The sequence below is a fragment of the Nanorana parkeri genome, unplaced genomic scaffold (genome assembly GCF_000935625.1).
Source record: "Nanorana parkeri isolate BGI_ZX_2015 unplaced genomic scaffold, ASM93562v1 scaffold16, whole genome shotgun sequence".
In the NCBI taxonomy this organism is placed as follows: Eukaryota; Metazoa; Chordata; class Amphibia; order Anura; family Dicroglossidae; genus Nanorana; species Nanorana parkeri.
The window spans coordinates 159,576-176,885 of NW_017306284.1; the positions used below are offsets into that span (position 1 = coordinate 159,576).

Consider the following 17,310-nt stretch of genomic DNA (forward strand, 5'->3'; position numbering starts at 1 on the left):
TTCCTTCAACTATTTTATGTGAAAACTGTCACTTGCTCTACAAAATGAGTCTGCTGGCTTTACTGTGGGGAGAAAATGGGCATTAAATCCACAGAAGCTGACGAGATCAGTGCATAATGTCATTGCGGAATCTGCTCCACAGACATTTAACATTCATTTTATGCTGCACAGAAAACGAGGAGTCTCACATAACACTGCAGGTCACGTACATAACATTTAGGAATATCAGCATCCAAGAAAATTGTTACTTGCTTTACAACATGTGAGCTAACACAAATCTGAATGTAACCTAGGAATGACAAAGCCCAGTCATGTTAATGTTTTACCTAACTGAAAGCAGATAAGACTTTACCAATCACTGCTGCCTCATAAAGTACTATAATAATGTGGAAAGGTTAAATGGCAGAAAGAAGGGGTGCTGGGGAACGGCTTGCCCTGGGAGGTGTAGGGAAAGGTTAAAATGGCAGAAAGAAGGGGTGCTGGGGAACGGCTTGCCCTGGGAGGTGTAGGGAAAGGTTAAAATGGCAGAAAGAAGGGGTGCTGGGGAACGGCATGCCCTGGGAGGTATAGGGAAAGGTTAAATGGCAGAAAGAAGGGGTGCTGGGGAACGGCATGCCCTGGGAGGTATAGGGAAAGGTTAAATGGCAGAAAGAAGGGGTGCTGGGGAACGGCTTGCCCTGGAAGCTGTAGGGAAAGGTTAAATGGCAGAAAGAAGGGGTGTAGGGAAAGGTTAAATAGCAGAAAGAAGGGGTACTGGGGAACGGCTTGCCCTGGGAGGTGTAGGGAAAGGTTAAATGGCAGAAAGAAGGGATGCTGGGGAACAGCTTGCCCTGGGAGGTATAGGGAAAGGTTATTTAGTAAAAGACAATGGGGGAAAAGAAATCTTCTCTGTGAGTTCCTTGTTCTGGTTTAGTATTGAGGGGCTTAAAAATGTTTTTATGAGATTTTAGTGATTGGGTTTACATTTTCTTTACTTGTAGCCTATATTTTGATGAAGATTAGGCTTATCTGTGCAAAGGTTTAGGGAGATACAGAACATATTATTATACTTGTAGATTTGGTCTTTTCAGCCATATTAACGCATGAGATTTGTCAAATCAAGAAGCCCATGATTGAGTGTTCCAGAACCCGGCTTATGCCGTCACTACATGTCAGATTTTGCCTTTGATTTCATGAAATCTAAAAAGTGTTCCTTGCCATCAGTAAATACAGGCTGTACCCAGCAAAAGGCTATCTTGTGAGACTTTTTGTGCCTAATGGCTACTTAGGCTGTATACCCAAAGTAACCAAAATATATTAAAGCAGAAATCTGGCAAACAGGAATTACGTGATCTAGGTGTCACGTATATTTGATGAGATCAGCATAGAGGACACAACTATAGTAATTCACAGTAGTCATTGCAGCAGCCAGAAGATGTGTACTAATTATACTGTGGAATCAGCCCACACTTGAACATTTACACTATGCGGAAGAATTAAAATTTAGGAAACAGGTTTGTTTTGTGGTAATATTTTAGCAAATAAAGCCTGTACATTTCTGCAAGCTGCAGTACAAACCAATGCGCCTACTGCATAAATACTTTACATTACATCCAAGATTTTGCTTTCCAAAGAGATTTTTACCCTATACTATATGAAACCATGGATGAACCAAAGCATACAAGGCAGATAGGAATCTGAACATAGCAAAACGTGCCATTGCTTGCTATGTAGACTAAGGTCTAATCCAGTGAAGGATAAATCCTTGGAGCCAGCAATTAAAGCACCCAAATAGAATTGTAGCTAGCATTACATCTAGTCACATTGATGGAGAAATGCAGTTCATTTTTAGGTACATTCCACTTGAATTTGGAAACGAAGCTGCATTAACCTGCTTTTGTATTCCCATTCACTTGTATGGCAAGAATAGCAGTTCTGATGTGAATGAAAGCTCCCCATCCACACTTTGAGTACCTGCTGGCTTCAGGACTGCAGTGGCTGGACCCCTGGCTGAATCTATATCTAAAAACAGTGTAAAACAGATAGTAGTCTTTCTTTACCAATAAAAAAAGAACCAGTGAGTAAAAGAACATGACAAAGCAAACTAAATACAGCACCGAGTAGCTGCCAACGCATTACCGCAGATATTCTTACCAAGTCACCCTAAGTCAAGTGAATATTAATTTTGTCAAAGTCAATTCCTGGATAAACATAATCCCCATCCACCTACATATGAATGCCTAGACCTGCTGAATGGTAGCTTGGGCACTGCATTGTGGGATACAGGTGGACCTAATATTTGCTAAATGGAAGTGGAGAAATTTATGGAGGCTCTTTCCACAAACTGGGTGAGTTTCAGCAGCAACAAGCTGACAGCTTAGCTTTTACAGGTTTAAATACCCAAACAATGAGACAAATATAAAACCTACATCAATCCACTGAAGTGTGGAAAAAACCTGATTGAAAATACTGAAATAAAAAGTCGTGGCCAGTCAAGGCTCACATTAGTGGATTGTGGAACGATTAGTGAAAATTGGCGAGAGAGCTGATGCAGCAGTAATGACCATTTAGGAGAAGCAGCTACAATAATCATGTAATAAAGTCAACTTTCTGGCAAACCAACAATATTACTGGGAAGAACCCAAGCCAAATGGAAGGGATGCGCTTCCACCTTTTGCCTAGTAAACATAACCTCAATATTCTTCAAGCTGCACAGCCTGGACAATGCTCAGAGGTGCTCCATCTAAACTCAAGGAATAGGAGGCCTCACTGATAAAGAAGAAACAGTTGTTTTTGCCTATAACAGCCAATCAGTTAGCTCCTTTTATTATCATAGACTGCAATGGAAACATGAAAATAATATAATTTGTTGTTGTTTTACTGGGTTACAGGAAAACCGCTTAGCTGTCCTGCAGAGATGTTTATTCATGACACCCACTTATGCTCAGTAGAATAGCCTGAGTGAGGAATGCCTGCGAGTGTCATCACACAATCTTCATAATTAATGCTGGGATAAAATACCCCTCTTAGAAGAAGAGATTAAGGCAATAGGTAAAGCTCATACCTTCTCAGGATACAAAACTTTAGCAGTAACATGTAGAAAAAGTAGCATACACCAGGGCTAAGATATGCAACTGGAGGACAGAAAAGGGTCTACTGATTAATCAGAATCCAACAGTCTCGTTTCTACAGTAAGCTGAAAACCAAAAGCAAATATTTGACAGATTGCAATAGACCAATAACTTTCCTTTCCTTCATTAAAAACCAGCTACAGTGCTTAAAGGGTCAAACCATTCAAAACTGGTATTTCAGCTATGGGTAGATGCTCCCTGGTGTTAACACACCATGCCTTCTTATATTTCTAGGGGACTTCAACTGTAAACTCTCCCACAAGAATTCCTGATTCAGCCAATACCCCGGCACCATCAGTTTGCCTCCCCTTGCTGAATTCTCCCAAAAGGTTAAGACAGACCTCTTTGCAATGGTTGCAGCATTAGGACGTACCTGCGAATTCAGAAGCACCGACCTCTCTACAATAATCCAAGATGGGTACAGGAGATCTCTGGAAGATGATATAATCCCCCCCCTCCCCAAAAAAAAACAACAACACTGTAAGTTCCCCTCTAATAAGCATGGAACATAGTTTGGTCCCTAATGTAAGCCACACTCAGATGTAACACAAAGAAATAAATAGATAAGTTGTAACTTTAAGGCAAATTAATATTTACCAAGGTGCAAACACTTCCCTGAAATATTGATATGAAATAGTAAAAGATTATGCTGGCTGTTATCTCCACATACAGACACAGGTGGTTTGCTTGTAAGAGTTCTTCCTCTTCTGAATCTGAGAGTTTGATTCACCTGTAACAACAGAACATGCACAGACAGGGCTCCACTATATAAGCAACCAAAACAGGTAAATGATAAGATGAAAACAAAGGGAAAAGTGTGCACAAAGGGTGATGTGTAGGACTTAAGATACTACTTGTAGCCCTGCTTTACAGACCGCTCAAGTCGAGAGCAAGAGAACATTGTTAATGCCTGTGCAGAGATAAAACACATTTTCATGGTTCTGCTGGGAAAAGCATTTGTGTGAGGTGACCACAGGTTTGAATTCAGGAGTTCCTAAAAAGCACTCAAGTCCGTGTGTATAAGGTTATTGTGAACAGGAACAGCCCCTGTCAGAAGTTCTGCTGCCTGCGCTTTTTGGCGTCCATAGCGTCCAGGATGGGTTGCCTCTTTGCTGTGTACCTCTGCCGCAGTTCCTCAATTTCCCGTTCCATCATTGGGTCCAAAGCTTTCAGCCTCATCTGCAGCTCCTCAAAACTCAGATTTTTAAGCTGTGGGCAAAATAAAGAAACAAATAATTAAAAAAAAAAGTAACAAGGGAAGCCCGTTGTCTTATACATAAAAAAACAAACAAGAAAATATGATTGAAGGAGAAAGTGATTTTAGTAGGGCACATAACGGATGCGCTCACTATTCCAGGACACTGACGACAAATCATCCAAAGCTGCATCTGTCATCCCTATATAAAAGGGCTCTGATGTTTAAGATAAAATAAACATTAACTCTAATTGAATTTCCTGCGGCTCCACTGACAGGGGCCATTTCTCTTGTGAGACGGCTGGAATTCCTGAATGTCACAGACGGAGGGAAGCTAATGTGTAGTCATCTGCTAAAAACCCCTGAATGTTCTTGAATGTGAAGGCTACAGGCTTTACTGAATTACACCTGCAAAGACCAATGTTCTACAGTAACCCATAACAAGCAATCAGGATTCCCATTTCACTGGCTTGCTTGAATTGAGTCTGAACGATGATGTTTGCACTTCATTGATGTTACCATTATTTTTTAACATGTGTGTGTCTATTTGCATTGACAAACTTATTAACTGTTAGGAAAGAGAACTGCTTGTACTATCTTATTTAAGTTCACTGCAGGCACTAATACTTCAGTAACACTAAATAACATAGTTTATCTGAGTTTTATTTTCCAGAACTGCTTGTTTGTTCTCTCTAACCAGGGCTACCATACTGCTACTTCTAGGAGTGGGTATCGCTGCTTCTGTATTGCTGAATTACAGCAGTCATTATTGTCCCCATCTCTCTTCTACAGGGGGAAGCCAAGCTATGTCATTGCACTTGCAGTGCGGTTACTTACTGACCAAAAGAACTTTAACACACAAAACTGCCCACCAATGGATTTACAAACTGGACATATTCACTGTTTGCTTCTTCAACTTGGTATAGCTCAGTATCTGCCCTTGTTTCTTGCCCAACTAAGTGTATGAGGTAGAGAAATGCAGAGAAATGTGCATGTGATGCAAGGAGCTGTGATGTACACTCCTATGGCCTCCCCATGGTAACGCTTACATATCATCAGAAATCCCTACTCTGCTCTCCTCACCATCAAGTATCACAGCTCATGCTATATCTTTGTAGTTTCCAAAAATGTCAACATGAGAAACATGAGCCCCTAGGGCAGGTGCATTCAGGAACTACAAATGGTTTGTTGCTCAAATATTTCTGAGATAAAAGTATCTATAAAAGAATCTCTAATTTGATATCAAGACCGTGTTGTCTGATATTCATCTAAAGAGTATCTCATACACAACATTACTGAGATGGCTCATAAAATAGTACTTTACTATGTCAAAAATATATTTTAAAAAAGCATTTAAACCAATTAAACACCAATGGTCCACTTGAAAAGGCACTCACCGGTCTTGTAATGAGGCAATGTATCTATCTTGCCCTATTACATTTTCAATCTTTCACTCTCTACTGGAATCTTTCCTACCCCTCTCAAACATGCACTAGTCACCCCAATACCCAAAAAACCTTCACTGGACCCTGCCAACCTCAATAATTTCAGACCTATCTCCTTACTCCCATTCACCTCTAAACTACTAGAACGCCTTATCTACAACCGCCTGAGTTGCCACCTCGCAAATAACAACCTTTTGGACCCCTTTCAGTCCGGCTTTCGCCCTCAACACTCCACTGAAACAGCTCTCCTAAAACTCACCAATGACCTAATAACAGCAAAAAACAACGGCCACTATTCCTTACTCTTGCTATTAGACCTCTCTGCTGCTTTTGACACTGTTGACCACCCGCTGCTCCATAAAAAAACTCCACTCGCTTGGCCTACAAGACCCTGCTCTCTCGTGGTTCAACACACATATATATATACATACACACAAAAGTTTTAGAACACTCCCATTTTTCCAGTTTTTATTTAAATGCAAGCAGTTCAAGTCTAGTGAATAACCTGAAATGGTACAAAGGTAAGCAGTAAACGGCCTGAGATGAAATAAATAAAAACGTTTAGGTTAACAAAAACTGAAAAATAACGTACAATTCAGAGTTATACAAAAATACCTTTTTTAGGGAAGAAGTAATATGGGGATGTTCATATACCAGTGCAGATACTTGGCATTTTCACGAGAACTACCAGGGCTGCAACAGTTGCAGCTGGGACCTGGCTCTGGCGCTCCACCACTGTCCTAAAATCATTAGTCTGAAACCCCATCAAGCTGGTTTGGGATGAACTGGACAGAAGGGTGAAAGCAAAGCAACCTACAAGTGCAACACATTTGTGGGAACTTCTGCAATAGTGTTGGGAAGAACTTTTTGAACATCATTTGATTTTCATTCAAAATAATGCCACCAGTGCGTTCGGCTGTTATATCTGCAAAAGGTGGCTACTTCGATGAGTCAAAAAAGTATATTACACTTTCTTAAAGAAAACGAATGCATGGTTACTTTTGGATGTTCAATTGTTTATTTATTCTATGCATTATTTTCCGAGTACATTGGGACACTAAACTGTGTAAATTTCGAAACAAACTGGAAAAATGGAGGTGTTCTAAAACTTCTGATTGGTAGTGTGTGTGTGTGTGTGTGTGTGTGTGTGTGTGTGTGTGTATATATATATAGCTTAGTCCTATGTAAGCCAGCCATTACTTCACTTATTTTGCTGGTCATTTGGAGAGGGCTAGGAGGCCACCATGCCCTCCCTACATTTACGGACGTATACAGTAAAGATGCTACACTCAAGCTTTGGCTACCATTTGCCAAGGTCACATGTTCCAAACATTAAATATGAAAGCTTTTATTTATGTTACAGCCTTGGGCTTTCTGTGAGCACCTTAAATGCCCCTATTTAATTAACTCCGGGAATGGATTCCTTGAGGGTTGATGCCAGATTAAAGTGGAAACATATCTGCTTATGTTCTATACAAAGTGTTTCAATTTAGCTCTTACAATACAACTCCGTGTTTTGGGGAAAAAAACACAATCGGCATCACAAACTGCAACATGAATAAATCCTCAAATATACTATACATTGGCTGTGTTATGCTAGGTATACATTTCAGTTAGAATTTTTTTCAAAAATAGTCATTTTCGGAATGTTCATTTGATTATGTAACAATCAATGGGGTCAAATTGACAATCATGTTTGATTGTAGTGTTGAAAAAAAATTGAAGGAACAGGATGGAATTTCTTTCTTGAATGGATGAACTTCTAACAGTGAATGTGATTTTCATTCAGGAAACCCCATTCAATTCCAGATTTATGTTAAAATCAAATGAAATTTCAACATCTGTCAAGTCTCTGATGTTATCGAATGTTCTGATTAGAATTTTCATCCGAACTATCGTACACAATTCTAACTGTGTATACCAAACTTTAGGTTGATGAGTCACCACTAAGGGAAAAACACACGTGCTACTTGTCTTGCTTACTGACTGAAAAGCTCTGGCCCGATCGAACCCTTCAGAACTACCCATTTTGGAAACATTTAGGAGTCTAAAGGTGCCCATACACTGCACGATTATCGTACGATAATCGTATGCGATCGGTTTTTCGTACGATAATCGAGCAGTGTGAACGGAGACGTGCGACCGTTTCTACTGTACGGTCGCATGTCTTCTGTCGAACCAGCATGTTCGAAAACCAGCCGGGAATCGTACGATTCTCGGCTGGTTAGAACGGTGCTCGGAAGACAAATGCCGAGCGGGCCGGTGTGCGCACGCGCACACTGCCCGTTCAGCATTGCGGTCATCGGAAGCCTGCCCCTCAGGGGGGCGGGCTTGCGATGATCGAGAGTGCGATCTGCCTGTCCAAGATAGGCAGATCGTACGTTTTTTAAATCCCTGTACAACCATCGCAAGACTAAAGTCTTGCGATGGTTGTAGAGTGTATGGCCACCTTAAGGCTGGGTTCACACCTGTGCGTATTTTTTCTGCTTGTTTTCTTCACGTTTTTTAGCACGTGTTTCCGTTCAGTGAAACGCGCATTTGATTTAAATTTTTTTTCCTTATTTTCCCTATTTAAAAAAAACTTTTTTTCACTTTCAAACTTCGCGCCGGCTCCGCCCCCCCCCCCTGCAACGCGGCCGCTTGCAAGGGACGGAACACGGAAGTCGGCAGCGGCCGGAGGACAAGGTAAGACCTGTACGCTGTATTCCTGAGTGTGGCTTGGGGTTACTGCTTTGTTAACCCCGATCCACACTGGGGAATACCAATGGAAACGCGCGGAAAAACGCCCCAAAGAAGCTCCTGTACTTCTTTGGGCGTAGGGCGTTTTTCAGCGTGTTCCTACGCGCTGAAATACGCCCAGGTGGGAACCATACCCATAGGCAATTATTGGTTTTCACATGTTGAGCGTTTTACAGCAAGTAGGAACGCGCTGTAAAACGCCCAGGTGTGAACCAGGCCTAAAGGAAAAGGCTGTTATACTATCTCAAGAACAGAAATGTAGGAGTTTGCATATCCTTGCCATACGTAGAGACATGGGAAGAGGTTAACAAAGCTTGAGTTTCATTTTAAATCGGTGTTAAATTTTCCCATTTCCTAAAGAAAAACAGAAGCCGCAATTGACATCACTGTCACGGAGAAGATTTCAAGTACCCTGCAGGGTGTCATTTCATCTAAAATGAGCCGCTGGAAGATGCTATATTATATTGATCGGAGATTACATACACTATATTTTCTCAACAAAGCTTCAGGACATAAATAATGGCTTCATGAAATGGCTATCTGGCTGGCAAAAACATTCATTGTGATTAATGTACTTTGTAACAAAGACTGTTACAATGTTACTTCTAAATGAAGGAAAGGAGCAATTAACTAGTAGGGGAGTGAGAGTCTTCCAGAATCCGACACTGTGGCACTACATAATAAATCTGACATTCACTTTATTGCATCAATGGAAGTCAAAGAAACACAGGATACTGCTAAAGCCAAATACTAAAACTTAACTTTAAAAGGAGAACTATGGGGTCAGTGTTTTTCCCCATAGTTCTCCTTAGGGTAACAGGAGGACACAAACTAGCGTCCTCCCGTTACCCTTAGCTCAGTATACCGCGAGCTACAGCTCGCGGTATACTTAGACGCCGCAGCGGATCCCGACGTAGATGACGGGATCCGCCCAGCTGCATGAGTGACAGCTGGCTCTGCCTATCTAGAGGCAGAGCCAGCTGTAGCCGACCCCCTCCCCCGTCCGTTCCATTCCGATCGGAGCGGGGAGAGGGGAATTCAGCCCCTCCCCCTGTCACGGCAGGGAGCCGTGACAGGATTGAGAGGCGAGCGAACCCGGTATGTGTTCGCTCACCTCCCGATCTACTGAGCCGACCTGTGACAGTCTCATTGTCACAGGTCGGCTAGAACTATGAGGTGAGTGAAAAGCACTCACCTCACAGTTCTCCTTTAATGCAGTTTACACGTCTTTAGAGCAGAAGTGACTGCATTCGTTTTCTTTTTTCAGGCTTTTTGTTTCATTATTGTAACATGAAAATTCTGTTAATAACATACTTCCTGTGAGTTCAGGTCTACGCTATTTTCTGCCTGTCTATGGGCACAGCCAGGGTTTTCACACAGGCTGGACTTCAAACATTGTTAATTCTATTACATGGTAGATTGACACCAATGGTAGATTGTAGTTTACAAAAGAGAGCTAGCATGGTTTTGAATCACTCCTAGCACTTACAAATTGAAGCATTTTTCATTCAATGCCTACATCCAAAAGCTTCAGCTTTCTAAATAGAAGGGTTACTTGGCAGTTTGAACTAGATAAATGGGTTTGCAGGATAAATAGGAACTGTACACATTAGGAAAAAGCGGATCCTTTTACCATTCTTTCATGAAGAACTTGAAGACAAAACAATGGTGATTTAATGGGTAGGTCTGCATCTTTGAGAGAATGAGAAGATGAGAACAAGGCAGGATCATACAGGGCAATGCACTGCACGGGGGTAAGATTCTGAGGTTTTGCTATGTTGTGCTCCATCCAGTGGCCATTTTTGTAAAAGACAGTGCAAGGCAGCAATAAAAAAAATAGCTAAATCTTACCACAGCATAGCCCTCTATGTTGAATTGAGGGACCCTTTACCCGTTCATGTAATTTAATCCCCCTCTTCTGGGCCCTAGGCACAGTGCCTTCAAGTTCTTCATGGAAAATTCAGCCCTGGCTTCTACTACATCAGAGAAGCTGATATGTTTTTTTCTTGTTCACAGCTGCCTAGCTATGCAATACTGAGACAGCAGACCCAAAAACACTAGTGACATGGGATCAATGGAAAGGTCAGTTTGTTTTCATAAAAAAATTACACTATATTGGCAAAAGTATTGGGACACCCCACCAAATCATTGGATTTAGGTGTTCCAATCAACTCCATGGCCACAGGTGTATAAAACCAAGTACTCAGGCATGCAGACTGCTTCTACAGACATTTGTGAAAGAATGGGTCGCTCTCAGGAACTCTGAATTCAAGCGTGGCACCGGGATAGGTTACCACCAGTGCAATAAGTCCATCTGTGAAATGTCCTTGCTACTAAATATTCCACGGTCTATGAGGTATTATAACAAAGTGGAAGCAACTGGGAACAACAGCAACTCAGCCATGAAGTGGTAGGCCAAGTAAAATGACAGAGCGTGCAGAAGTCACCAACTGTCTGCAGAGTCAATAGCTACAGACCTCCAAACTTCGTGTGGCCTTCAGATTGGCACAGCAACAGTGCGTAGAGAGCTTCATGGAATGGGTTTTCATGGCCAAGCAGCTGCATCCAAGTGCAATACAAAGCGCCGGATGCGGTGGTGTAAAGCACGCCACCACTGGACTCTAGAGAAGTGGAGGCGTGTTCTCTAGAGTGACGAATCACGCTTCTCTGTCTGGCAATCCGATGGACGTGTCTGGGTTTGGCGGTTGCCAGGAGAAGGGTACTTGTCTGACTGCATTGTGCCAAGTGTAAAGTTTGGTGTACAGGGGGTTATGGTGTGGGGTTGTTTTTCAGGGGTTGGGCTTGGCCCCTTAGTTCCAGTGAAGGGAACTCTTAAGGCATCAGCATACCAAGACATTTTGGATAATTTCATGCTCCCAACTTTGTGGGAACAGTTTGGGGATGGCCCCTTCCTGTTCCAACATGACTGCGCACCAGTGCACAAAGCAAGGCTCATAAAGACATGGATGCGCAAGTTGGGGGGGGAGGAACTTGACTGGCCTGCACAGATTCCTGACCTCAACCTGATGGAACACCTTTGGGATGAATTAGGGCGGAGACTGAGAGCCAGGCCTTTTCGTCCAACATCAGTACCTGACCTCACAAATGCGCTTCTGGAAGAATGGTCAAACATTCCCATAGACACACTCCTAAACCTTGTGGACGCCTTCCCAGAAGAGTTGAAGCTGTTATAGCGGAAAAGGGTGGGCCAACTCAATATTCAACCCTACGCACTAAGACTGGGATGCTATTAAAGTTCATGTGCGTGTAAAGGCAGGCGTCCCAATACTTTTAGCAATATAGTGCATGTTTTGCTGGAACTATAATGGGGTTCTATTTATCAGTTTTAAATGCAATCTTCTGCAGTTAGGCTTTTCTGCTCTAGCTGCTAAGCAGTCTACTATCCTGTCATTGAAGCAATGATTTAGGGACAACTTCACACAATGAGACAGACCCAGGCCATTTTCAGTAAATATGCCTTATAGTTCCTTCCTTTTTATAGAGTGGTGGTGACATCACTGCAGCTCCTCTCCATCAGTGGCAGTCACACACTGGGACTGTTTCCCATTTATATTGTCTGGGAATAATTAGACTGATTTACAGCTCTCTGTGCACATCTGTTCTCTACTATAAACCTGATAAAAGCGAAAAGAACTAGAGCAGGCCTATATTAAAGAACACCTTTGTCGCAAAGGAAATGCACATTATTATTTATAAAAAGGAAATCACCGACATTGCTAAATACAGTTATTGCACACAACCATTTGCTTGCAATGTGAGTTTAACATGCAACGCAGTCCTGGACACCTCGAAAATGTAGTGTCTGAGCCCACTCCCTGAGCTACTTCATTTTATCTGCAGCATGAAAACATAGAGAACAGGAGAAGTCCCTACTTCATTATGGGAATACAGTCTTTTGTTGTTGGTTCAGACCTATGACACATTGAGTTTCTAAACAGTTGCATTTTTCCATATAAGTCTGGCTAATAGAAGCGAATGGATCTTATAGTGTTTCAGCATATTGTAGCCCCTGTAAAGCACAGTTAAAAAGGGGAGGGAGCTTGGCTGTAGAGGGACTGCAAGATGAGCCAATCAGATGTGTTGCCGTGCAAGGGGCATGCTGATAGGAGAAAAAACTGTAGGGGAGAAGGATCAGGTCTCCTGCCCTGACAAAGTCCTGTGCTGTGCTATGTAATCTCATTACCGGATGGACAAAAATACAAATCATTTGGCAGATAAAACCGTTATCATATGCATTTCATTTGTGCATTTAAAAGTTTGCTTGAAGTTCAGCTTTGAACTACAAAAACTTTCTGCATTGGCTGAAGACTAACACATTACAACACTTCTGCTATAAAAACCTCGAGCACACTTACTGTCATGCTGAAGTTAAAAATGGACACTTTGATATAGTAGCACCTTAAGGCTCAGCATATTTTTACTACAACCTACTGCTGGAGTGCCCCAGGTAACCCTTAGGGCCTGTTCACCTGAGTATCAGGTCCTGATCAGGTGCGGATCAGCAGATGCGGTGCTATGTGTTTTGCCGCGTTTTTGATGCGTTCCAGTATGGGGCTGTCAGTGGGGCTGTCAGTATGTTAGCTGCAGTGCGTTTTTTATGCGTTTTGCGTTTCCGGACCATACAAAATGTGACATGCAGCAACCTGAACGGACTGCGCACGTGAGAACTGTAGCCCATAAAACACATAGGGATACATTGGGATGCATTTTTAGTGCAGGAGCATACGGATCAGGTCAGCACAGAAAACTGACGTTGTGAGCAAGCGACGGTATGTGTTCGCTTACTTCCCGATCTATTGAGCCGATGTGTGACAGTTTCATTATTACACGTCGGCTCGAACTATGAGGATAAGTGGAAATCGCTCACCTAATAGCTCTCCTTTAAGGATCTACAGCGATGTGATACACAAAGAAGATACATTTTTGTTTATAGCCGAGGTACTTGAATGCATTTTTAAGGTTTATCTCCTTAGTTTAGTGTCAATTTAAGGTAAGACTGCAAAGTGCACAGAAAATAACTGGGTTTCTGCCGGGATCCACAAGTATTTATTGTACTTAAAGGAGAACTATGGGTTTAAGGCTTTTCCCCATAGTTCTCCTTAGGGTAACGGGAGGACACAAACTAGCGTCCTCCCGTCACCCTAAGCTCAGTATACCGCGAGCTACAGCTCGCGGTATACTGAGACGCCGGAGCGGATCCCGACATCGATGTCGAGATCCGCCCAGCTGCGTGAGTGACAGCTGGCTCTGCCTATCTAGAGGCAGAGTCAGCTGTACCCGCCCCCTCCTTCGTCCGTTCCGCCAGTCAGCGCTGGCGGATCAGAGCGGGGAGAGGGGAATCCATCCCCTCCCCTGTCACGGCAGAGAGCCGTGACAGGATCGAGAAGTGAGCGAACACCGGCATGTGTTCGCTCACCTCCCGATCTACTGAGCCGACCTGTGACAGTCTCATTGTCACAGGTCGGCTAGAACTATGAAGTGAGTGAAAAGCACTCACCTCATAGTTCTCCTTTAACAGATAAAACAAAATGCTTTCGTTGGAATATTTAACAGACTAAAAGGGAGAAAATGAGAAGTTCATTGCTGGGGTTAACATACACTTTAAATAATATTCTATAAAAGGGCACGGTACTAAACTGTAACCGTACCCAAAATAGAAGCACTGCTATCTACATTTTACTGCTGAAACAAAGAGTGTAATAAGAGAGCTAATAAGAGAGGACAATGATAAAATATATAAACACTTTGTCATTCTAAGAACTCCGCTCGTATTACAGCATTAAATGGATATTTTCCATTGATATAGTCATCAAGCGAGAAGTTATTTCAGGTACCTAGATGAATCAGATCCTAAATTTAACTTCACAGAAAGGAATATCTCTCAGGGAATACTGAATTTTAGGTATAAATGCTGCTCAAGCTTCTGGCTGAAGCGGACGTTCGATACAGTCATTACATATCCATTCGTCAGTTATCTGCTCTACAGTAAGAAACATAAAAAGATACAGTCCGGATAAAACATTTTATGACAAACCGTATAATTTACACAATGGAAACAGTTTGAGATTTATACTCCATGCATGTACATTCTGAAAAGTAGTTGGTAACTTTAAAGAGGATCTGACTTGTGAAAGACGTGCCCCAAAAAGACAAGCAGGACAAAGGACTGGGAACCAGTATTGCCTGTGGTCTCCCTGATGCTGATCTCGATTTCCCCTTAAAGAGGAAATGTACCCATACCTTTAGAATAACAACAAAGGCACCTTTAGAAATGTTTAGCGATTACAATATACAAACACACATTTATACATAATTGCTGGCTTTTTATTTTTTTTTGCATACCTTTTTTTTTTTTCTTCCTTGGTCTTCGGCTAGTGGCCATTTTAACTAAGGGCAGGTTACTAGCTCTCCCTTTACTTCCTGGAACTCTGGCACATGTGACCATGCACATTATCTCAGGGGAGGAAAATGCCTTTCTCATGAGATTACAGATGAGATTTGCCAGCAATGCTCTGCTCATGTAATCTTCCCAGGATGCAATGCTAGGGCAAGATTAAATGATTTGTGCCAAAGTGGACCAGGAAGTGGGGAAAAAAAGAAATTGTAAGTAAAATAAAAATATGCTTGTTTAGCTAATTAATGTAAGATGATTTCATATCAGCATGCAGAGCTGTGTGCTGATGCGATTTTTGGTCAAAGGAGGTAGAGGTCCACTTTAAAGAATTAAAGCTGCACTCCAGGATTTCAGAGCTTCTTCTGTGAAATTTAAGGATGAATTGCTCCACAGTGCCTGCAGATACAGAGGCCAGTGAGGTATTGTTTCAAGCTCATTTAGTACTTAAGAATATGCTAATACTTGAACATCCATAGCCTGGCGATGGGTTCAAGTTAATCCATATGTGCAGTGACACAGTCTACTCAAGTATGATTGGGGTCTGGACAGGGATGTGAGCAGTTCTGACAGGAGTCAGCCACTACATCTTAAGCAAAATTAGTAATGCTTGAGTGGATACCGGCAAAGTATGCATAGGTATATGACGGCTTACTGCATTACCATGTGCTGATGGGCAGCATTGCCTACATGGCAGTTGCCAGCAGGGAGAACAGTGAATGTTCGTTCACTTGATCTCTCCTCTGGTGAATAAACCCAGAAGAGATGAGCATTTTGTTGCTTCCATGTTCAGAACTGTCACATTGGCCGGAGAAGGGCACGATCTATGCTTGATTAGTTTCAGTGGTGTACAAGTACGATATAAGGGGTCTAATAGACCTCTGATGTCTCATTAGATAGTGCAATCGAATAGTGCTATATCTTGTATCACCTTTCAACTGTCAGCCTCCTATAAAGCAAAAAAAAGTTTAACAAATTTGTATCATTAATTTAAACAAACAAAAAAAGCTCCTGCCTCCACTTACACATTAAAGTGACATTAAACCCTCAGATTTTTTAACATAAAACAATACTGTAATGTGTGCCTTACTGTAATCCATGGTTGTTTCCCTTCTCTTTGCTGCTCTTCCTTTTAAATCTGTATCTGTTCTCATGCTGGGCAGAACTTCTGTTTTGCAGCAGACTGCCTTGTCTCTGGAATGGATACATGGTGTCTGTGTGAAGGTTCACAACCTGAGCCAGCACTACAGCACGAGGCACTCAGCTGCAAATGGAAGTTCTCCCCAAGCAGAGATACAGATTTAAAAGGAAGAGCAGCAAAGAGAAGGGAAACAACCATGGATTACAGTAAGGCACACATTACAGTATTGGTGTATGTTAACAAATCTGAGGGTTTAATGTCACTTTAACATAAATGCATGTGTTAAGTGCACCAATGTATAAAAATGACAGTGTGTAATTTATGAGGCATCACTGATTGAGAGGGATAATTTGAGGGGCATCATAACTACTTTTAATGTAAAGACTTTTAAAGTATTGCCTACGGACAATTTTAGGTGGTTTGTTGGCTTCACATATTCGGTATCTATTTACTGGATACTCTTTTATATTTTACAAAAAATGTGAATACTATATTGCGTTTATGTGCACTAAAATCAGAACTCTTTTTTTCCCTGAAAATATGGATTTAATAAACAGTAGTACAAATATCATGAGACATGAAAAATTGCAACTGCTACTGTTTTATTCTGCAGAGTCTGCTTTCAGAAAATATATATTTTGGGGGTTTTAACTAATCTCAGGCCTAAAATGTGCATTTTAACAAGTTTGGGGAAAAATGCAAAACCAGCCATAATGGCAAGAGTTAATACTGCAAATGCTAGATACAAACACAGTATTTTATAAATCAATTAATTTTAATTTTTTTTCTTTTGTGCATTTGTCAGCCTAAAATTAGTCAGAGTTATTGTCAAGTTAACTTGCACATTCTGATGCTGCCTAATCTGGCTTGCACATCTAGGCATCCATGACCTCTAGTCTTGAGTGGGAAAAACACAAAAGAAGCCAACAAAGACAGCCCAATATTTCTGCCTCTTACAGATTTCCTTTAAGAAAAGTAACACACATCTGCAGCAATCAATGTTGTGCACACCATACTTCTCATACTTTGCGATGGTCCTATATGACATTATAATAACTTCATAAACTTGACATAATGTTGCATTGCACTCTCATATGGTTTGCGTGTTTAATCCTCTTGCCCTCTGTAGAAGTGTTGGTATCTTCTGGCACTACCTGATCTGAAACATGGTACATGAACTGTACATTTATTATTCTTTTATTGAAAGAGGTAGAACGTGAACTAAAATTTGGATCCCATGTGGGCATTTCAGGTACTGGAAGGCGGTA

General features: G+C 41.7%; 1 protein-coding gene across 2 annotated transcripts in view; it reads right to left on the reverse strand.

Moving 5' to 3' along the window:
• Window positions 1–3,606: 3,606 nt before the first annotated feature.
• The window catches only part of STK3 (serine/threonine kinase 3), a 184,071-nt gene continuing 170,367 nt past the window's right edge, over window positions 3,607–17,310 (reverse strand). For both annotated transcript variants that reach the window (XM_018559100.1, XM_018559091.1), the window contains one exon: window positions 3,607–4,319. In XM_018559100.1, the coding sequence (XP_018414602.1) occupies window positions 4,161–4,319 (159 nt within the window). In that variant the 3' untranslated portion in view covers window positions 3,607–4,160. The remainder of the gene's footprint in view (window positions 4,320–17,310) is intronic.